The sequence below is a fragment of the Paroedura picta genome, chromosome 12, assembly GCF_049243985.1.
Source record: "Paroedura picta isolate Pp20150507F chromosome 12, Ppicta_v3.0, whole genome shotgun sequence".
Taxonomy (NCBI): domain Eukaryota; kingdom Metazoa; phylum Chordata; class Lepidosauria; order Squamata; family Gekkonidae; genus Paroedura; species Paroedura picta.
The window spans coordinates 34256808-34280414 of NC_135380.1; the positions used below are offsets into that span (position 1 = coordinate 34256808).

Genomic DNA, 23607 nt, shown 5'->3' on the forward strand with positions numbered 1-23607 from the left:
CTCCAGATTAGAGGCCGCTGCTCTTAACCACGATACCATGCATGACTTGAAGAGTGATTCACAGCAGTGTTTGTACATATGTTGTTTTTACAATTGGCTTATACAAAACCACGTACGAGTTAGTGTTCTCCATAGGAAAAACTGACGGCGGCTCTCCGTTGGTAAACTCAGCTAGACCTTGCCACAACTGACTGAAATTTCCCTGCCAGCAGGGAGGCGGAGGGCTTCCCTAGCAGGTCTAGCTATAATGTCATGCTATTGATGCCCAGTTTATTTCCACCAATTATTTATTTTGCAAGCGAGAGCACTGTTGCTAGCTGCTGCTCCTTGAATTAGCTTGTTTCCCAATGCTTCTGAGTTGCAGGCAGACAAACTGCTATCAGCTCCTAGATCACAATTCACTATGCCAGGGGCCAAATCATAAATGATGAAATAGCCGCAGGAGCCAAACATTTCAAAATCTTTTGCAACTGGGGATTCTCTCTGGTCCGAAGGGCACTATTTTGTTGATATATAAGCGTAAAGAAGAAGAGCTGTTTTTTGTACCCAGATTTTTACTACTCAAAGGAGTCTCACAATAGCTTTCAATTGCCTACCCTTCCTCTCCCAACAACAAACACCCTCTGAAGTAGGTGGGGCTGAGAGAGCTCTGAGAGAATTGTGATTGGTCCAAGGTCACCTAGCACAGTGGTCCCCAACCTTTTTATCACCGGGGACTGGTCAACGCTTGAAAATTATGCTGAGGCCCGGGGGGGTGTAGTCTTTTACTGAGGGACGTCATCGCCACCTGAGCCCCTGCTCCACTTGCTTTCCCACCAGCGCCCCTGACTTCCCACCGCCTGCTGGGGGGCTCTGCCAGCAGCAACTGCGCAGTGCCATGCTGAGGGGGAGCCCCAGCCATGGCGGCCACTGGAGAGCACCAAAGGTGAGCTGGCGGCAGAGTGGCAGGGCAGCCCCCGAGGCAGCAGCCGGGGAGGAGGACGAGGAGGAGCCACGGCCCGACTGATCCACAGACCGGTACCGGTCTCCGGACCGGGGGTAGGGACCACTGACCTAGCAGGCCTCATATGTCTCAAAGTGGCTTACAATCGCCTTCCCTTTTTTCTCCCCACAACAGACACTCGGTGAGGTAGGTGAGGCTGAGAGGGCTCTGAGGGAACTGTGACAGGACCAAGGTTGTCCAGCTGGCTGCATGTGGTATAATACAGAATCCAACCCAGGGAACGGGACTGCTCTCTTGAAGTATTTGAAAAGCCCCTTAGAAGAGGGCAGGGAGTGGTTCCTGTTGGCAGCACAGGATAGGACCTGCAGCAAGGGGGGGGGAAGTTCAGTCACAGTAGTTCAGCACTGGAATGAGCTGCCTAAGGAGGTGGGGAGCTCCCCTTCCTTGGCAGTCTTGAAGCAGCGGCTAGACAGCTACTTATCCTGGATGCTTTAGCTTGATCCTGCACTGAGCAGGGGATTAGACTAAGTGGCCTGTATGGCCCCTTCCGACTCTATGGTTCTATGATTCTATTTTCTCCATGGGGATTGATCTCTGCAGTCTGGAGATGAGCTGCAGTTTCCACTTGCCTTGAAAGCCCCTTGTTGGGTCACCGTGTCAGTTGCCACTTCTGCATTTACGTGAGACTGTCTGTCAGTACAGCCTCCAAGATGACCTCTTCTGACGGGGCTAGGCTACATTCATTTAGAGTGGAGTATCAACCAGTCCAAGAGCCTCTTGTGGCGCAGAGTGGTAAGGCAGCGATATGCTGTCTGAAGCTGTCTGCCCATGAGGCTGGGAGTTCGATCCCAGCAGCCGGCTCAAGGTCGACTCAGCCTTCCATCTTTCCGAGGTCGGTAAAATGAGTACCCAGCTTGCTGGGGGGTAAACGGTAATGACTGGGGAAGGCACTGGCAAACCACCCCGTATTGAGTCTGCCAGGAAAACGCTGGAGGGCGTCACCCCAAGGGTCAGACATGACTCGGTGCTTGCACAGGGGATACCTTTCCCTTTATCAACCAGTCCGCTAGTGAGGATTCTGTTGGTTCAGTGAGTTAGAGGTCTATTTTTTTTACAAGAAGTAAATTCCAGGAAGGGAATGCTTTTATACGCCCAGCCCCGCACAGTTTCACCCCAAACTAACAGAAAAAGACAAGCAATAAGTCACTCTCTCCCCCTGGCATGGCACTGGATCAGAAGGAGGCTCTGCACGAGTGCGATTTGGTTTCTTAAAAACACTGAGAAGATCCAGACCCTGGTCTTCCACCGTCTCTTTCTCCCAAAGATATTCAAAGCAGTGAATGAGCCTTGGAGTTTTTCTCCCCATGCCAAAAATCTCCCGGTATCTCCCAATCCAGAGTTGGGAACCCTTATTTTATATTACTGTTCCCCAACAGAGGTTTTGGTCAGGCAAAGGACTCTCTCTCATCCTTTAGTTCATCTTCACAACAACCCTGTGAAGTAGGTTGAGCTGAGTGAGAACAACTGGACCAAGTATGAAGAAGAAGAAGAAGAAGAAGAAGAAGAAGAAGAAGAAGAAGAAGAAGAAGAAGAAGAAGAAGAAGAAGAAGAAGAAGAAGAGTTGGTTCTTATATGCCGCTTTCCCCTACCCGACGGAGGCTCAAAGCGGCTTACAGTCACCTTCCCATTCCTCTCCCCACAACAGACACCCTGTGAGGTGGGTGAGGCTGAGAGAGCCCAGATATCACTGCTCGGTCAGAACAGCTCTATCAGTGCTGTGACTAGCCCAAGGTCACCCAGCTGGCTGCATGTGGGGGAGCGCAGAATCGAACCTGGCATGCCAGATTAGAAGTCCACACTCCTAACCACTACACCAAACTGGAACCGAGGAGGGAGTTAAACCTGGATCTTGCCTGGACCTGGGTCTTCCCCCTTAATATTCCCTTCATCCTGGTCAAGAAGAAAGATGATCCAATCTGCTCTAGAGGTCAAAAAGCAGCCCTTGCCAAAAACCAAGGCAACCTTCTCAGCAGTGATGCAGAGCTACAGGAGTCTTTAAAGCACTCTGTGAGCATCAGGGAAATAATCCTTCCAGCCGGCCTATAAGGGAGAACAGTCTTAACACCCCACCCACCCCAGTCACAGACAGTGGGGCCAAAGCGAAGAGGCTTGACCATCGACCATCCAAGAAGATAACAGCAGACAGGAGAATTTGAACTGGGAACCAGACTCCCACCTTCCTCTCTTCACTGCCGCATCACACCAGGAGCCAAACGCTCAAGAAAGATGTTCACTTACCATGGCGCAGAGCAAAACAACAGCTGCAAGAGAGGTGAGTCCCCAGACAGGCGGCATCTTCATGTTTAACTGCACAGACTTTTTATTATTAAAAACTCACACCGTTTTCTATGCACGGAGACCTGCCCAGCTTTCTTCTTCAGCCGGCAGGAGCTGCCAGAGGAAAGAGGGACCGGACAGACCCCGTGTCTGCCTTTTATCTCCTGTCTCGCAAAAACGCGCAATTCTTGGCAGGAGTTTGATCCCAGGCACGCCCAGCTCTTGCAGAATCGCCTCCTGTGGGGAACGCCTGTGTACAGCCTGTGTTCTTGGAGGAGGCTCCAGGCAGCCCAGAGGCTGTTTCTGTGTCTCAGGAGACAAGAAAGGAGTCAACTAACATGCTCTCACAGCAAACGGATACTGCTGGCCATTGTGTTAATATCAGCATTCACCTTGGGCCGCGGACAAAAGTTGGGAATTCAGGCAGGCAACAAGGCAGGTAGAATCACAGAATTGGAAGGGACCTCTGGATTCATTTCATCCAACCCCTTGCAGAATGCAGGAAATTCACTACTGCCTGCACATCCACAGTGACCCTGATTCCATGCCCAGATGATAGGTAAACAGGTGATTTGCAAAAGAAAAGCAGCCCACTCATGAGGATACAGGATTCTTCCCTCTGGGTTGGGAAATACCTGGAGTGGGTGGGATATGGGGCAGGGATGGATGTATGTGGAGAATCATGCTTGGAAGTCCACCCTCCAAAGCAGCCATTTTCTTCAGGGGGATTGATCTATTACAGGGGTAGTCAAACTGCGGCCCTCCAGGTGTCCATGGACTACAATTCCCAGGAGCCTCTGCCAGCGAATGCTGGCAGGGGCTCCTGGGAATTGTAGTCCATGGACACCTGGAGGGCCGCAGTTTGACTACCCCTGATCTATTAGTATAGAGATGAGCTGTAATTCCAGGGAATCCCCTGAGGACTGGCATCTCTAACCCCAGCCCTGCGATCTCTACTTCCAGCTTCTTTTCTTCTCTCAAAGTAGCAACTGTGTCTCCGGAACCTGCCTGGAGCAGGATGCAGCAGACATGTAAGGGTTAAGCATGCACATCCCACATGCATGCCCTATCTCTAATGCAAATCCCCGGCCAGCTTTGCAGTTCAGCAGAGATCTGGGTATTTCCACATTCAGGCCTGCTGCTGCGTGGGAATTTAACTCTCACTGAGAAGAAGCATTAATTTGGAAAATATGCAGAGGATTTTGCAAGGACCTGGAGAGAATGAAGGCCAGCAAATGGAACAGGGCTACAGCTTGCACATGTATGTGTGTGTGTGCACGTGCATGTGCATGTGCGCGCATGTGTATTTATTATATGTATATACCACCCTCCCTGAAGGCTCAGGGCAGTTTACATAACTGGAACAATACAGATAACTCAGTATTTGTACAATAATAATACAGTAGTAACAATAAATAACATAGTAGATTGGAAGAACAACTGGGAGAACATTAAATTAGCAAACTGATGGTCCTGTGGGTTGGACGGATCGGAAGTGGTTTCTATAGGAGGGAGGGAGAGAGGCTGGGGGGAGGGGCAATGAGAGGTGATTGACCTCAGCCGAAGCCTAGCGGAGGAGATCCCTTCTGCAGGGTCTGCAGAACTGTTTTAGCTCCATTAGGGCCCTGATCTCCTCTGGGAGCTTGTTCCACCAGGTGGGGGGGCCAGGATGGAGAAAGCTTTGGCCTTGGTTGAGGTCAAGCGAGCTTCCCTGGGCAGAACGACAGGTTCCTCTCTTAGTTTGCAAGTAGTGAGTCTCCCATGAATCCTTTGCCCCTCTGGGAGATGGGAAGGGGAGAAGGAACACCAGCAAGATCAAGGCACACACTGAGAACAGAAGGAAAATCTGCGAACATCCACAACTGTTTTGTTAACATCTTACGAAAGACCTTGAAAAAAATCGATGGCCGGTTCTTGGCCAAAAGGGGTGAGATTTGAAGTAGGATGCAAGACCACCCCTCAATGTTCCCCATCATAGTGGCAGCCTGCACCTCATTCCCTGCTTCTGACTTCTTTGTACTAAATCCACTATTGGGGGGAAAAATTAAGGAAACACTTAAGAAGGTAACTCAGCATTTAAGGAGAGAACAGAACTGGTAAATGGGGAGGCCGCAGAAAATTATTTCCTTTGGGCTAGTTCTGGACACGCATAGTACCCTCTGACTCACTAAAGGATTCCCCAGGGACCACAACCCAATGAAGCAAAGAAGGCTGAACAAACAGATCACCACGCCTGCAGTCCACACAAACGCAACTGTGTGTTGCTGAGCAGTTGGCTGATCTCCAGCAACAAGGGTTTTCTTCTTTGGGATTCAAGTAACAGTGAACTTTCTTGCCTCCTCAGGGGGTTGCCATTTCTAGAACACTGTGTTTATCTTGCTCAATCGCTCCCCTCTGAGTTGGCAAAAGCACTGGGACATACTTACTTCAAATCTCCCCCCTTTGGGCCAAGAACCGGCCATCCATTTTTTTTCAAGGTCTTTCGTAAGAAGTGAACTAAACAGCCATGGATGTTCTCAGATTTTCCTTCTGTTCTTAGTCTGTGTCTTGATCTTGCTGGTGTTCTTTCTCCCCCGCCCATCTCCCAGGTGGGCAAAGAATTCATGGGAGAGTCACAACTTGCAAACCAAGAGAGGTCCCCGCAGTATATGCTGTCCAAGGGATAAGACTGTGGCATGACCACCACTTGCAGTCCCAGAGATGTAACAAGGTTTCTGTGCTTGATGGGGAATACTGTGGTTTATGTCGCCCCAGTGTCTCCTTCCATTTCTATGCCATAAGGAGATGGATACATCTGGATAAGCACCTAACTAGATGCAGAACTGTATAGGCATTTAATATGGGCATCACAGAGTCATAGAGTTGGAAGGAGCCATACAGGCCATCTAGTCCAGCCCCCTGCTCAATGTAAGATCAGCCTAAAGCATCCATGATCAGTAGCTGTCCAGCCACTGCTTGAAGACTGCCAAGTGAGGGGGAGCTCCCCACCTCTTTAGGCAGTGGATTTCACTGCTGGACTACTCCAACTGTGAAATTGCCCCTCCCCCCATAGCTAGCCAGTACCATTCTACATGTAGTTTATACCCATTACAACATATTTATGGAAATATACATCAGAGTAATAACTGTGTGTGGTTTGTGACTTAAAAGTTAACTCCTTCGCCCAATTTGCTATTGCATTACCTGCTTTGATGTAAATGGAATGTTCACAAACATTCTAATCACTAAAGGGAAAGGGGAAGGGGAAGTTGTATTGGCGGACACAATACACCCCCCTCTTCCTTCCCTGCTAGTTGCAGATACAGTGACTGGATCTTTCTAGAAACAGATCCCCAAATCCTTCTTCAGCTTTCTCAACACTACAAAAGACCTATCAGATGTATTGATATATATGGCTCCAAGCCAGATACAAAAACACTTAAACCCCCAGAAAAACACTATAATTGTTACTAAATATTGTAAACCTGTAAGTACTCGTAAAAACAGGGAATACAAAAGACCTATCAAAATGCACATGCTGCTACACTGTTAAAAAGTAGAAGCTGCCTAGATCATAAAGACCCAGCTTCCTGCAATTACTCAGTAGGTAGGTAACCAATCCGAGGATGTTTAGTCCTCAATAGCTATATGCCAGTTGCTGAAATGGTTGATCCAACATCTGGATTTAATAATAAACAAACATCTTCTGTTGTTTGTTTCTAACATTCATCTTTACTCCAGTTTTTAATGGAACATTCCGAGTTCATAGATGCTGGCCTATTTTATGTAACCCAGTTCTAGATGACCCCCTCCCAGGGCCGGATTTACATGAAAAGATGCCCTAGGCTATTCCACTTATGTGGCCATTTCACCTCCCATTTTTAAGTTTGTAAATTACATGAGAGACAATAAAACACATCATTACTGTGATATATATCAATATGTTAAATGAAACATGTTGTGATTGGTAGTAACCTTTATTAAAAATGTGGAATATAGGCCCCTCTTGATCTTGAGGCCCCAGGCTGAAGCCTAGTTAACCTATAGGAAAATCCGGCCCTGCCCCCTCCCACATAATTGCTCGGCCTGTATATTGATAAACCTGTTGTTGTGATTATTATTATTACTATTATTTATTTAATGAATTTGTAAACCACCCTCCCTTGTGTCTCAAGGTGGTATTGCGTCTTTTAAACAAACAACCAAACCAATACAACCAACCAGTTTGGTGCCATGGCTAGAATGCTGGAAGAACCACAATCAAAGCCTCACTCCTCCATTAAACTCCTCCTGAGCCTCCCTCCTATGGCATCCACCATAATTCCGCCCAACCCACAGGGGTAGTCAACCTGTGGTCCTCCAGATGTCCATGGACTACAATTCCCATGAGCCCCTGCCAGCATTTGCTGGCAGGGGCTCATGGGAACTGTAGTCCATGGACATCTGGAGGACCACAGGTTGACTACCCCTGCACTAGGCTATCAGAATGAGTTAATTTAATGTTTCCCACATTTTTCTACTGTTCCATGTTGCTTGTTATTTCACTTCCTTCATTGTTGTTAATCTAAGTTATCTGTATTGTTTCTATTTTATGTGAACAGCCCTGAGCCTTCAGGGAGGGCGGTATATAAATAAAACAAACAAACAAACTTACTGAGTGACTTTGGATCGGTCATTCGCTCTGCCTAACCTACCTCAAAAGTTTGTTGTAAGGAAAAATAGTCAGGGGTGGGGAGAACTATGTCCCCATTGCACTTGAGGTTTCCTCCAAGCAAAGAACCAAGGGCTCCTCTATCATAGCAAGGCCCTGCTCAACAGCCGGTGGACCAAAGTGAACGCATGCACTACCAGCAGCCCCCCTGAACCTTCCCCAGAACCCCAGGCCAAAAGGCAGAAGAATATGCATAGGGTTGCCAACTTTGGATTGGGGAAACTTCAAGACTTGTGGGGTGGGAGGAGCTGGGAGTGTGCAGGATTTGGGGTGGGGAAGGATCTTGGTGGAGAACAATTCTATGGAGTCCCCCCTCCAGAGGAGCTATCTTCTCCAGGTGAACTGATCTCTGTTACTTGGAGCTGAACTACAGTAGGGATCTCCAGGTCCCACCTGGGAACTGGCATCCCTAACTGTGCAGTGGGAACCTTGAAGTATCCTGCACTTCCTGTCCCATCCAATCTCAAGGTCTTTGCAGCACCTGCTTACAGGAAGAAGTGGAGCTATTAGTTCTCCGACCGAGCTCAAGCATAATCCTGGAGCTCCACGCAGCAAGGTTCCGGCTCCTACATCCAGGGTCTGCTCCTGCCTGGCCTGATCTCAGCTGCCTTCCAGGGGAAGAGGGCAAGAAGAATGCACAGTCGAGTCACAGCCAGCTCATGGCACCTGCAACCATGGGGCCTTCAAGGCAGGAGAGGTGCAGAGGCCATTGCTTTCCTCTGCATAGCAACTCCAGCCTTCCTTGGCCATCTCCCATCCAAGGACTAACTGTGGCTGACCCTGCTTAGCTCAGGCTAACCTGTACCATGCAGGCTGCTGTCCTCTGGGAGAGCTTACCATTTCCCACAGTTGGCCCAGGGGGAGAATGGGACCTTTACAGTAAACTCAATAATCAAGCACGTTAAACAGAATTGCGAAAAGATGAAACCCACTTTTTAAAAAAGTAATACATTATTATCCCCTTGAATAATCTTGCATAGAGGAATTGTTTTGAACAGTTCTGCTATTTGGCTTTCATTCCGGAACACCATTTAAAAAAATGACATTTAAACCACAAAAAAGCAAATAATTCATTAGCAACTTGTCTTCTTTCAGGGCAGGTGGGTGGGTGGGGGATCCGTTTCCTCTCTTGGAAACAGCGTGGAGGTAAAGAGCCCAAGTGCCACGGCCTTGATCCAGACTGCCTCCCACAGGATCATTTAAAGCAGGGGTAGTCAACCTGTGGTCCTCCAGATGTTCATTGACTACAATTCCCATGAGCCCCTGCCAGCAGGGAGGACCACAGGCTGACTACCCCTGATTTAAAGGACATTAACAGCATCAGGAGACCCAAGCATAGATCTCTCCTACTTCATCTAGTGAAGTTCCCCAAGCCACAGGGCTGATTTTTAAACCACAAGTCACACTCCTTTGCATTCACACACAAGCCACAATAATATGTCCACAACTGCCTTTGTGGTTGCAGGGGCTAGAACTTAAGACAGTTGTTGCTAAGGTGCCTTTTCTGGCTCACCTTTTAAAATTGCCAGCTCTGGGTTGGGAAATACCTGGAGACTTTGGGGTTGGAGCTGGGAGTGGGTGGGATTTGGGGCTGGGAAGGACCCCAGTAGAGTATAATGCTATGGGGTCCACCCTCCAAAGCAGCCAGGGTAACTGATCCCTGTTGCCTGGAGATGAACTATATCTCCAGGGTCCCACCTAGAATCATTGAAGTTGGAAGGGGCCATACAAGCCATCTAGTCCAACCTCCTGCTCAATGCAGGATCAGCCTAAAGCATCCAGGATAAGTAGCTGTCCAGCTCGAAGACTGCCAGAGTGGGGGAACTCACCACCTCTTCAGGCAGCTGGCCTCATTCTAAAGGTAAAGGTAAAGGTATCCCCTGTGCAGGCACTGGGTCATGTCTGACTCTTGGGGTGACGCCTTCTAGCGTTTTCATGGCAGACTCAATACGGGGTGGTTTGCCAGTGCCTTCCCCAGTCATTACCGTTTGCCCCCCAGCAAGCTGGGTACTCATTTTACCAACCTCGGAAGGATAGAAGGCTGAGTCGACCTTGAGCCAGCTGCTGGGATCGAACTCCCAGCCTCATGGGCAGAGCTTTCAGACTGCATGTCTGCTGCCTTACCACTCTGCGCCACAAGAGGCTCATGGCCTCATTCTACACACTGTTTAAACCCATTACTGTGTGTCCTATCCCCTGCTGCCAACAGGAACCGCTCCCTACCATCCTCTAAGTGATGACCTTTCAAATACTTAAAGACAGCAATCCTTTCCCCTCTCCCCTTCCTCTTCTCCAAGTCCTTCAGACTTTCCTCAGTGGGCTTTATCTCCAGGAGGCTGGCACCCCTAAGTGAAATCCAAGTGAAATCCACCTGCTGCAGTGTTTCAGCTTCACTGTCCCACACTGCATCTGCTAGTTGTTCATGCTGTGCAATATTGTGAAAATTAAATGGGTATGTTCAATATCCCACTTTTGCTTCTAGTACCTTCTTCCAAATTATCCCTTCTCCTACCTACCCCCTCTTGCAAATTTACAGTCTTCCCCACCCCCTTTCTACAGCACAAGGCACATAATCTGTGCAGGCACGTCACACAATTCTGGAGTCAAAATTCAACATCTAGAGAACTTCAGCATTAACAGAAATGTGAAGGTTCTAGTCCACATGGATTGGCAGTCAGCCCCCCACCCCCATCCTCGACCAGGAGGGGAAAATGCCCAAATGCTTCATTTGCATTATGTATTCCCAGCCAATAGTGTACATTCTGCAAACCAAGGGACTTGTTAGGGGGTTATGAATTCTGCCAGAATTCCCCCCTTCCCCAAGAAATCAACTTTCTCCTCATCATATGCCCGGCCAGCTGGCAGGATACCATTTATGACTTGGCAGCAGGAAGAAGCTGAAATTGCAGAAGCTGAGTAGGCAAACAACTTTTTTTCATTCCCCTGCCCACTGAAACCAGTTTCCTCATAAAATCTACTTTTCCTATCAACCCTTCCTCTAAATCAGGGGTAGTCAACCTGTGGTCCTCCAGATGTCCATGGACTACAATTCCCATGAGCCCCTGCCAGCGTTCGCTGGCAGGGGCTCATGGGAATTGTAGTCCATGGACGTCTGGAGGTCCACAGGTTGACTACCCCTGCTCTAAATATTCTCTTCTAGCACTAAAGTCCCAGCAAACGAATCTCCCCACTTGACAAACCAGCAAACCAATCTTTTCCAACCTTTTGACCCTGGATGAGCCCCTGAAGTAATTTTTTAGGCTTTGAGGAACCCTGGAAGTGATGTCAGCTGGCCACGCCTCCCTGCTATGCCCCCCAGAGTACCATATCGTGGGAAGTGACATCACTACCTGTGTGAACAGGCAGGCTTAAGGAGGACCGAAGGGAGGAGAGACAGGAGGCTGGTTAAGCTGGGAGTCCCAGGCACAGAAGCCAGGAAAGAACTCATGCTTAGGACTTGGGAGGAGTGACAGTGGAAGTGGCCAGTTCCTTGGCTTGTGGCCATGAAGGCAGGAGAGGAAATGCTGCAGACCCCCTTCAGAGTTCCTGCAGACCCCCGGGGGTTCCGCAGATCCCTGGTTGGGAATCTCTGCAATCAAGGTAAAGGTATCTCCTGGGCAAGCACTGAGTCATGTCTGACCCTTGGGGTGACGCCCTCTAGCGTTTTCATGGCAGACTCCATACGGGGTGGTTTGCCAGTGCCTTCCCCAGTCATTACCGTTTACCCCCCAGCAAGCTGGGTACTCATTTTACCAACCTCAGAAGGATGGAAGGCTGAGTCAACCTTGAGCCAGATGCTGGGATTGAACTCCCAGCCTCATGGGCAGACAGCTTCAGACAGCATTTCTGCCATTTACCACTCTGCGCCACAAGGGGCAATAAACAGTCCCTGAATATATGTGTGATCCAGCCAGCAACACTGAGAGGCTGCTTAAGGTGAAGAAGACTTTGTGAGGAAGGCCAAGAACTGGAGAATGAAAGAGGAAAACCTCATGAGGTATATTTCCAGTCTCATTCAAGGGAACTTGTCTGATTAGTGTAAGTATCATCAAAAGAAGGAAGCATACTGTCTTAATTTTTCACTCGGGTCCTGAATATTTCAAGAAAATGTTTACAAAACTGCAGCCCCAACCTGAGGAATCATTTGCAGAAACTTTAAAGGGTCCTTTGAAAAAAATGGCTTCAAAGCACAAGGTAGATAGTGCTGAAAAAACAGCGGATATAAAGGCTTCCAATCAGTTTTATTATCAGATACCCAGGGAAGTTGAAGTATCGATCAAAGACAAACCTCCAGAGACCGTAGATAAAGATGCAGGGATTGCTGACCAGCAAGTAGCAAATATTTAACTCCCATATATTTGAGGTGGACAAAAGGTGTTATAGCTCCAGAAAGAAAGAAGCCAGAACTGGGGGGGAGACAGACACACAAGACAGAAACCAATAAAAAAAAAACAACAGGAAAATGTGTCCCTTTCACACAAGATGTAATTGCTCTAAAAAGAGGTGATGTGTTATGGTGATGGTCAAAAGGGACATTACAAAACTAACTGCTAAAATCAAAAGGAGAACTCCATGTTAAAGAGAGCTCTGAGGAGTGGGGGACTAATAACAAAGGCAGCAGAGATGAATGAAACTGGTAGAGAACCAAGCGAGAGTCAAAACCCAGACTGTTTTAGGAATGGTAGATGTTGGAGCTGCCAGGCCTTTAATCCACAGAGGATGTGTGAATACACAAGTCATAATACCTGACAGGCAAATAGAATTCAAAGATATTAGCCATTCCTCTGCCAAAATCAAAATGGCCATGTGAAATGGTATGGGTCTTGGAGAGATGTGAAATGGTATGGGTCTTGGAGAGATACAGGATCTGTTTGTTCCCTTTACTATTGGAAGGGATATAACAGGCCCCGATCTTCATGTTCATGCAACTGCTTGTAGTCAGTTGCCAAGGGAGAAGGAAGTTCCCCAAACAAACACCTACCAGAAGGAAAGGCCTGGAGCCTTACCCCCAGCTAGGGATGGCTGCCCCCAGGTGGGACCTGGGGATCTCCTGGGATTATAGCTCATCTCCAGAAGATGGAAATCAGTTCCACTGGAGAAAATGGCTGCTTTGGAGAGGGGGACCCCATAGCACTGGACTCGACTGAGGTTCCTCCCTGCCCCAAATCCCACCCATCCTATCCCATATTTGACAACCCAACCCCCAGCCCAAAAGGAAAGTAGTCAGGAAAATAACCCTCGAATCCTCATTAGGGAGGTCCAGGCTGCATGGAAGAAACCAAGAGAGCTAGAGACCTGGAGTTTCAACAGGAGGCTGTGATGGACCCAGGACACAATGCAGTTTTTCATTTTTGCAAGGAAAAGTGGTGTCCCTCCATGCCCCAAATCCCGCCTACTTATGGTGTAGTGGTTAAGAGCAATGGCTTCTAATCTGGAGAGTTGGGTTTGATTCCCTGCTCCTCCACATGCAGCTAGCTGGGTGACCTTGGGACAGTCACAGTACTGATAGTGCTTTTATCAGAGACCAGTCCTGTCAGAAGCTCTTTCAGCCTTACCTACCTCACAGGGTGTCTGTTGTGGGCAGAGGAAGGGAAGGCAATTGTAAGCCACTTTGAGACACCTTTGGCAAGTGAAAAGCAGGGTATAAAAAACAACCCTTCTTCTTCCTCTTGGTTCCAACTCCCCCCCCCCCCCCCAAGCCATATGAGAAACAAGAAGGTTGTGGGACAAGTTATTTCACAGAATTCAGTGTTGTATAAAAATTGCAAAGACACACAAAAAAAGAATATTTCATTTCTATATGGATCACACACATGTAAATCAGATGACACCACGACGAGTTGGTTCTTGTATGCCACTTTTCTCTTCTAGGAGGAGTCTCAAAGCAGCGTACAGTCGCCTTCCCTTTCCTCTCCCCACAACAGACACCCTGTGAGGTGGCTGAGGCTGAGAGAGCCCTGATATCACTTCTCGGTCAGAACAGCTTTATCAGTGCTATGGCAAGCCCATGGTCACCCATCTGGCTGCATGTGGAGGAGTGCAGAATCAAACCTGGCTCGCCAGATTAGAAGTTCGTACTACTAACCACTACACCAAGCTGGCTCTGATGGAGATGTGGTAGTCTCCCATCCAAATACTGACTCTGCTGTATGAAATCTAACAAGATTGAGTTATGCCAATGCCACCTTCCCTCTGTTTTATTTCTTAGGTCCTGCAAATAGTTCACTTCTACATTTGATCAACAGGGGGCGAGCAAACACTACTGATTTTCTCTTTTAACACTTTTTCCCCAATAGAAATGAAACCAACTAATTTTCTGTCTGTTGTGGGGAGAGGAATGGGAAGGCGACTGTAAGCCACTTTGAGCCTCCTTCGGGTAGGGAAAAGCAGCATATAAGAACCAACTCTTCTTCTTCTTCTAATGCAAAAGGCAAGAATTTGATGTGTATCTGGAAAACCATAATGCATACTCATGACAGATATTATCATATGTCTTGATCCGTGTACATATGACTGATATATTTGCCACAACATGGAAAACGGCTTCAAAATTCATTGCATATGGATAGCTAGCACGATAAGGGCTCTACTTTAGTCTGAAATGTTAGTTTTCAGCATGTGGGGGGATTCCTTAGTATAGAGGAACATTCAATCTCATGAGCCTTCATCTAGGATAGATAGATAGATAGATAGATAGATAGATAGATAGATAGATAGATAGATAGATAGATAGATAGATAGATAGATAGATAGATAGATAGATAGATAGATAGATAGATGTAAAGGTATCCTCTGTGCAAGCACCGAGTCATGTCTGACCCTTGGAGTGATGCCCTCTAGCGTTTTCTTGACAGATTCAATACTGGGTGGTTTGCCATTCTCTTCCCAGTCATTACCGTTTTACCCCCCAGCAAGCTGGGTGCTCATTTTACCAACCTTGGAAGGATGGAAGGCTGAGTCAACCTTGAGCTGGCTGCTGGGATTGAACTCCCAGCCTCATGGGCAGAGCTTCAGACTTCATGTCTGCTGCCTTACCACTCTGCACCACAAGAGGCTCTTAGAAAGCATATAAATATATATAACTACAAAGTCATTTTTAAATTAGTCTGGCAAATGTACAGATACCATGTGTGATTGACACCAGCCTGAAGGTGGGGGCCTCATTTGGAATGCTGTGTAGTTCTGCTCACTGGATCTCACAAACAGCACTGAAGAAATGAAAAAAGCAGAGGAGGGCAACCAAGATCATTAGCAGTTTAGAGCCAAAAAACTAGGACTTGAGGGCATCCCATGAAAATGATGGGCAGTAGGTTCAGGTCACACGAAAGGAAATACGACATTACACAGAAAGTGATTCAAATGTAGAATTTGTTGCCAGGATGTCAGAATGTCAGGATGTTAATAAGAATAAAAAAGGGGAGTAGATAGATTTATGGAGGGTAAATCTATCAATGGCTACTAGCCATGGTGGTTGAGCTACTAGCCTCTACATGGTGGTTGAGCTACTAGCCACATTCAGACACACTGAATCCTAGAGCCGGGAGGCAACATCAGGGGGCTTTTCGCACGCCTTCAAAATCGCACAATGGTTGCCAATTGAAAACGCTACTGATTTGCCATTATGCACAACGTCGTTGACAATCTGCCACACACCTGAAACCGATCCGCAAAAAGCGCTTCCTTGTAGCGCTTTCAGGGAAATCCCCAAAAGTGGATTCACCCTCCGGAAAGCGCTACACTCCTGCAACCAATCTGCAACACTAGCGGGAAAGTTCTGTGCGTTACCATTGTTGTGGTTTCTACAAAGTCCCTCCCCCTGGCTCTCTCCTCTGATCTTCCGGCGAAGCGATTGCCATTTTTTTTTCTCCGAGCGAGCCTCTGTTTAGAGGCTTCCCTGGCTTCAGTCCCTCTTCAGAGCTGTTTAGTCACTAAAGCACAAACAACAGAGAAGCCCGTTTGCTGATGTATTTTCCCTTTATTTTTTACACTGTTTTCGGCCGAAAATCGGGCCCGTGAGGGGGGGGGGATTTTTTTTTCACTCGGGGGAGCGTGGCAACGATGAAACAACAGCTCAAACACACCTGCCAGCTGGATGGGTCTCTCCGTTGCAACGAATCAACACATATTCGTTGCAATGGGTGTGTTTTTTTTTTTAAAAAACCTTTCTTAAAGGGAAAGGGGCTGTTTGGGAGCATGCTAACGGCTGCCCATTGGCTGCTTGACGGCCAGGGGCGGGACGAGCTTGGCAATAGCGCTTCCTTTCTAGTGATTTTTGCTGAGACCGGAAGCCTGTGGGAAACGATGGAAACGCAACTGGATTCCACTACAAAGTCAGGTATGCATAATGACGAATTCCACTATTTTAAATGGCGATTTTTCGTTCAGCAAATAATTTGCTACAAGGATCCCGGTGCGGAAAGCCCCCAGGTGAAGCCCTCAGCCGCTATGCCTTGTTGTTGGCTGGCCAGAAGACCTGGATGGCCACTGGGTGAGGCAGTATACTGGACTAGATGGACTATTGGTCTGATCTAGCAGCACTCTTCTTACATTCTTGCAGAGGGGAAATGCTTGCTATATAGGCATACCCATGAAACTTTAGACTTTGCCACCCACTTAAGAGGTCATCCAGTTTTTGTTGCAAACTTTCCTCAAATGTTGTGCTAAAGCAGGTTTAGTGAAGATCACAGAAAAGCAGGGAAAACCAGGAAGTGCCAGAAAACGCCATTATGCTATGCGGACGTGAAGGAAAACCTGCTTCCCAGTAGCATCCGGGCTGGGGCAACAGCACCTGCAGAAGTGTCCTCTGAATTCATGCTGCCCTGGGTTCTGCTTACACTACTAGATTCCCCCCAAATCCCTTGCTTCCCTAGAGAACACTTCAATGCCAATTTTGCTTTTGGAGCATGGTTATAGCAAGTTCAGCCAGAACTGAGGTTTACGATTCCACAGCGAGGGTTCCCAAACTAGAGACATCAGTTCCCCTGGAGGAAATGGCTGCTTTGGAGGGTGGACAGTATGACATTATACCCCAACTGTGGTCCCAACACCCCCTCTCTGCAGGCTGCACCCTGAGCAAAAATCTACAGGCATTGGCAACCTTCTCCTCCCAGGAGCATTGCAGGATGGCCCTGGGGACATATGATTGTGATGTAATCAAGATACTGATGATGTGTTGTCTTCTATTATGAGGTACGTACTCTTCTGTAGTAGGGAAAGGGCAGCCTGGCAGCCCCTGAGAAGAGATGGACAAAGTTGTGGTGAGGGAAAGACAGGGACTCAAGCGGAAAAGGTGACTCCTGGCAGATAGTGGAAACTCTCAAAGATGAAAAAGTCTGGCTGGCCCAAAAGATTCTTTGCAGTACCACAAGATGTGACAGGTGTGCCCGAGAATCCTTGACAAAGAGCAGGTGGGGGGGGGGCAGAGGCGGGCATACCTATCCAACCGCCCCATTGCTCTGTGGGTGCTCCCAAAGAGGTTGTCGAGTCAAACTGCTTAGCCTGCTGCGGTCCGCTTAGCAAGAACAGCTCTTAGAGAACTGTAATGGCCCCAAGGTCACCCAGCTGGCTACGGGTGGAGAAGGAGAGGGAAATCAAACCTGGTTGCTCAGATTGCAGTTTACCACTCTGTAACCGCCACACCCTGCGGGGTCTGGCCCAAGGTATTTTGGGGAACAGGAGATATTTCTTCTAAAAATATTATCATGATGAAACAGAGAATGAAGAGGAGGAATGGGGTGAGTGAAAGTGAGGTGGACATCAACAACTGGAAAAGGAAAATAGAAAAGGGAACAAAATAAAGAGGAAAGGAAGTGACACAAAGAAAGCAAGACCAAAAGTGTGAAGTGAAAAAGTGACAAGAAGAACAAACAAGCCAATGTGGAAATCCAGTCTGCGCTTTCCTTGCCAAACTTCAGTTTGCTTCTGGTTTGTTGTAAGTGTTTGAATCTTTTCACCCTTTCAACTCTCTGCCTCCGTTGCTGTTTTTTATTCTTGCTCTGTACTTTATTATGTTGTTGGAAGTGTTTTCTGTTCATCAGTCACCTTGTGTCCTAGGTCAGGGGTAGTCAACCTGTGGTCCTCCAGATGTCCATGGACTACAACTCCCATGAGCCCCTGCCAGCAAACGCTGGCAGGGGCTCATGGGAATTGTAGTCCATGGACATCTGGAGGACCACAGGTTGACTACCCCTGTCCCGGGTGAGTTAAGAAGGAAGGCAGGAAGAGGAAGATTATGGCAGAAGACATGTACAGAGACTACAGAAACCAAACTAAAGACTCCTCTCAGATATCAGGAAGCATCCCACTTTAAAACTGCTGTTGTAGAAATCACCACATAGAGCAGGGGTGGCCAAACTGTGGTTCTCCAGATGTCCAGGGGACTATATTTCCCCTGCTGGCAGGGGCTCATGGGAACTGTAGTCCATGGACATCTGGAGAACCACAGTTTGGCCACCCCTGGCATAGAAGCGCCTTTCTTTCTCAGGAGGATCTATTTCTATCGTGCTTGGCATTTGTCTTGTGAAAACCACTCTCCTGGAGATTCAGCAGCTACCAGAGAATGGAATTTTTGTTCACTTCAGGAGAAAGCTCAGGTAAGTTGAAGGAAGCAGAACAGCATTAAGAAAAATCATTGAGCGGGTGATCACTTGCTCTTGTATCTCAAGATGAAGGAAACAAATATAGAAAACCCACCTGTATAAAAACAAGAAATGAGCCATGTATCAAGATCATGATTTCAACACTAGAGAGAAAGAAGAATAGAATAGAAAGTTGGGTTTTATAATCTGCTTTTCTCTACCTTAAGAAGCTTCAATGTGGCTTGCAATAGGAAGGAAGGGAGGCAGGGAGGGAGGGCAAGAAGAGCTGGTTTAATTATTTTTTTATACTCCATTTTTGCCTACCTTTTACCTCCCAAAGCACCATACAAGCACCTTTTCCCTCCTTTCCCCACATCAGGCACCCAGTGAGGTATGTGAGGATGAGAGGACTCTAACATAACTACTCCACAAGGGAATTGTGACTTGGCCAAGGTCAAAACAGCAGGATTGATATGAAGGAGGAGAGGGAAATCAAACTTAGTTCACCAGATTAGAGTGCACTGATCTTAATCACAATAGAAGGAAGTAGTAGTAGAAGAAGAAACAGATAAGGAACAGTAAGAGGAAGGAGGCGAAGAGAAAGAAGCAAAAGAGAAAGAAGAGGAAGGAGCACAAGTAGAAGTAGAAGAAAGTATTCCTTCATACATTAATGAGTCTAACTTGCTCCATGGTGAGTATTCCTAATGTGAGTATTCCTATGGTTCTTTAAGGCTTTATGATAATGTAATGAGTGTAACTGGTGCCATAGTGAGTATTCCTAAGAAGAAATGAGGAAATAGGCATGGAAGAAGGAAGAAAAGAAAAAGGAGGAGGAGGAGGTGGTGGTGGTGTGGTATCCATGGTGAATATTCCTAAAGTGAGTATTCCCATGATTCCTTAAGGCTTCAGTATACTTTAATGATTATAACTGGATCCATGGTGAATATTCCTAAGATTATTTAAGGTTTTAAAGCACTTTAATGTGAGTAATTGATCCATGGTGAGGATTCCTAAGGTGAGTATTCGTAAGAAGAAGCAGCAAGCAAAGAGGAAGAGAAGGAAGATAGGAAGAAACAGAAGCAGAAGCAAAAGCACAAGCGAAAAAAAGAAAAGGAGGAAAAGGAGGAGGAAGGTATTCCTAAGGTGAGTATTCCTAAGAGGAAGAAGCAAGCGAAGAGGAAGACGAGGAAGAAAGAAAATAGCAGAAGAAGGAGGAGGTTATTCCTAAGGTGAGTATTCCTAAGAAGAAGAAACAAGGAAAGGGGAAGAGGAAGAAAAAAGGAACTGGAAGAAGCAGAAGCAGAAGAGGAGGAGGGGGAGGGGGAGGGGGAGCAGGAGGGTATTCCTAAGGTGAATATTCCTAAAAAGAAGACACCAGGGAGGAGGACGAGGGTATTCCTAAGGTAAGTATTCTTAAGAGGAAGAAGCAAGGGAAGAGGAAGAGGAGGAAGAGGAAGAGGAGGAGGTGGTTATTCCTATGGTGAGTATTCCAAAGAGGAAGAAGCATGGGAAGAGGAAGAGGAGGAAAAAAGGAAGTGGATGTAAAAGGAGCAGAAGCAGAAGAGGAAGACGAGGAGGAGGAGGAGGAGGGTATTCCTAAGGTAAGTATTTCTAAGAAGAACAGGGGGGGAGGGTATTCCTAAGGTGAGTATTCCTAAGAAGAAGAATCAGGGAAGAGTAAGAGGAGGAAGAAAGGATGGAATAGAAACAAAAGAAGTGGAGGAGGAGGATATTCCAAATGTGAGTATTCCTAAGAAGACAAACAAAGGGAAGATGAAGTGGCGAAAAACAGAAGTGGAAGAAGCAGAAGCAGAAGCAGAAGCAGAAGCAGAAGACAAGGAGGAGGAGGATGTTCCTAAGGTAAGTATTCCTAAGAAGAAGACACAAGGGAGGAGGACGAGGGTACTCCTAAGGTGAGTATTCCTAAGAGGAAGAAGCAAGGGAAGAGGAAGAGGAGGAAAAAAGGAAGTGGAAGTCACAGAAGAAGAAGCAGGATAAGAAAAGGAGGAGGAGGAGGAGGAGGGTACTCCTATGGTGAGTACTCCAAAGAAGAAGAAGCAAGGGAAGAGGAAGAGGAGGAAAAAAGGAAGTGGAAGAAGCAGAAGAGGAGGAGGAGAAGGAGGAAGGGGAGGAAGAGGAGGAGGGGATTCCTAAGGTGAGTATTCCTAAGAAGACACACGGGAGGAGGACGAGGGTACTCCTAAGGTGAGTATTCCTAAGTGGAAGAAGCAAGGGAAGAGGAAAAGGATGAAAAAGGCAAGTGAAAGTCGCAGAAGCAGAAGCAGAAGCAGAAGCAGAAGCAGAAGCAGAAGCAGAAGCAGAAGCAGAAGCAGAAGCAGAAGCAGAAGCAGAAGCAGAAGAGGAGGTCGCAGGAACAGAAGGAGGAGGTGGCGGAGGAGGGTATTCCTAAGTTAAGTATTCCTAAGAATAAAAACAAGGGAGGAGAAGGAGGGTATTCCTATGGTGAGTATTCCTGAGGAGGGTATTCCTAAGGTATGTATTCCTAAGAAGAAGAATAAGGGAAGATCAGGAGAATATTCCCAAGGCGAGTATTCCCTAGAATCCAGCGAAGAGGAAGAAGAGGAGTAGTAGTAGGGTATTCCTAAGAAGAAGAATCCAGGGAAGAGGGAAGAAGAAAGGAAGTAGTAGACGCAGAAGAAGAAGTGGAGGAGGAGGAGGGTATTCCTAACGTGTGTATTCCAAAGAAGAAGAACCAAGGGAAGAGGAAGTGGAGGAAAAAAATAAGTGGGAGTAGCAGAAGCAGCAGAGGAAAAGGAGGAGAAGGAGGAGGGTATGGTATTCCTAAGGTGAGTATTCCTAAGAGGAAGATAAAAGGGAAGGGAAAGAGGACAAAAAAAGCAAGTGGAAGTAGCAGAAGCGGAAGCAGAAGAAGAAGAAGAGGAGGAAGAGGAGGAGGAGAAGGTGGCGGAGGAGGGTATTCCTAAGGTAAGTATTCCTAAGAAGAAAAACAAGGGAGGAGAAGGAGGGTATTCCTATGGTGAGTATTCCTAAGAGGAAGAATCTAGCGAACACGAAGAAGAGGAAGAGGAGTAGTAGAAGGGTATTCCTAAGGTGAGTATTCCTAAGAAGAATAATCAAGGGAAGAGGAAGATGAGTAAGAAAGGAAGGAGCAGAAGAAGAAGCAGAAGAGGAGGAGGAGGAGGAAGAGGAGATTCCTAAGGTGAGTATTCCTAAGAAGAAAAAACAAGGAAAGGGGAAGAGGAAGAAAAAAGGAACTGGAAGAAGCAGAAGCAGAAGAGGAGGAGGAGGAGGGGGAGCAGGAGGGTAATCCCAAGGTGAATATTTCTAAAAAGAAGACACCAGCGAGGAGGAGGAGGGTATTCCTAAGGTAAGTATTCCTAAGAGGAAGAAGCAAGGGAAGAGGAGGAGGTGGGTATTCCTATGGTGAGTATTCCAAAGAGGAAAAAGCAAGGGAAGAGGAAGAGGAGGAAAAAAGGAAGTGGATGTAGAAGCAGAAGAAAAGTATTCCTAAGAAGAAGAATCTGGGAAGAGTAAGAGGAGGAAGAAAGGATGGAATAGGAGCAAAAGAAGTGGAGGAGGAGGAGGGTATTCCTAATGTGAGTATTCCTAAGAAGACAAACAAAGGGAAGATGAAGTGGCGAAAAACAGAAGTGGAAGAAGCAGAAGCAGAAGAAAAGGAGGAGGAGGAGGAGGGTATTCCTAAAGTGAGAATTCCTAAGAAGGAGACACAAGGGAGGAGGACGAGGGTACTCCTAACGTGAGTATTCCTAAGAGGAAGAAGCAAGGGAAGAGGAAGAGGAGGAAAAAAGGAAGTGGAAGTCGCAGAGGAAGAAGCAGGATAAGAAAAGGAGGAGGAGGGTACTTCTATGGTGAGTACTCCAAAGAAGAAGAAGCAAGGGAAGAGGAAGAGGAGGAAAAAAGTAAGTGGAAAAAGCAGAAGCAGAAGAGGAGGAGGGGGAGGAAGAGGAGGAGGGGATTCCTAAGGTGGGTAATACTAAGAAGACACAAGTGAGGAGGACGAGGGTACTGCTAAAGTGAGTATTCCTAAGAGAATGAAGCAAGGGAAGAGGAAAAGGATGAAAAAGGCAAGTGGAAGTAGCAGAAGCAGTAGCAGAAAAGGAGGTCGCAGGAGCAGCAGGAGGAGGTGGTGGAGGAGGGTATTACTAAGGTAAGTAATTCTAAGAATAAAAACAAGGGAGGAGAAGGAGGGTATTCCTATGGTGAGTATTCCTAAGGAGGGTATCCCTAAGGTATGTATTCCTAAGAAGAAGAATAAGGAAAGATCAGGAGGGTATTCCCAAGGTGAGTATTCCCTAGAGGAAGAATCCAGCAAAGAGGAAGAAGAGGAAGACTAGTTGTAGTAGGGTATTCCTAAGGTGAGTATTCCTAAGAAGAATAACCAAGGGAAGATCAAGTGGAGGGAAAAAATAAGTGGCGGTAGCAAAAGCAGAAGAGGAAAAGGAGGACAAGGTGGAGGAGGGTATTCCTAAGGTGAGTATTCCTAAGAGGAAGATAAAAGGGAAGGGGAAGAGGACAAAAAAGTAACTGGAAGTAGCAGAAGCATAAGCAGAAGAAGAAGAGGAGGAGGAATAGAAGGTGGCGGAGGAGGGTATTCCTAAGGTAAGTATTCCTAAGAAGAAAAACAAGGGAGGAGAAGGAGGGTATTCCTATGGTGAGTATTCCTAAGAGGAAGAATCTAGCAAACAGGAAGAAGAGGAAGAGGAGTACTAGTAGGGTATTCCTAAGGTGAGTATTCCTAAGAAAAATAAGGGCAGAGAAAGATGATTAAGAAAGGAAGGAGCAGAAGAAGAAGCAGAAGAGGAGGAGGAGGAGGAGGAGGAAGAGGATATTCCTAAGGAGAGTATTCCTAAAATGAAGAATAAAGGGAAGAGGAAGAGGAGGGAAAAAGGAAATCGAAATAGCAGAAGCAGAAGCAGAAGCAGAAAAGGAGGAGGAGGCGGAGGAAGGAATTCCTAAGGTGAGAATTCCTAAGAAGAAGAACAAGGGAAGATAAGGAGGGTATTCCCAAAGTAAGTATTCCTTAGATGAAGAAGAGGAAGAGTAGTAGTAGTAGGGTA

The 23607-nt window shown here is 47.0% G+C and overlaps 1 protein-coding gene across 4 annotated transcripts in view; it reads right to left on the reverse strand.

Moving 5' to 3' along the window:
• The window catches only part of GSN (gelsolin), an 86629-nt gene that overhangs the window by 24758 nt on the left and 38264 nt on the right, over positions 1 to 23607 (reverse strand). The window contains exon 1 of one of the 4 annotated variants that reach the window (XM_077305509.1): positions 3242 to 3446. The exons of the other annotated variants lie outside the window; for them this stretch is intronic. Within the exon in view, the coding sequence (XP_077161624.1) occupies positions 3242 to 3304 (63 nt within the window). The 5' untranslated portion in view covers positions 3305 to 3446. Of the gene's footprint in view, positions 1 to 3241; positions 3447 to 23607 lie in introns of those variants that run through there. 4 annotated transcript variants of the gene reach the window in all.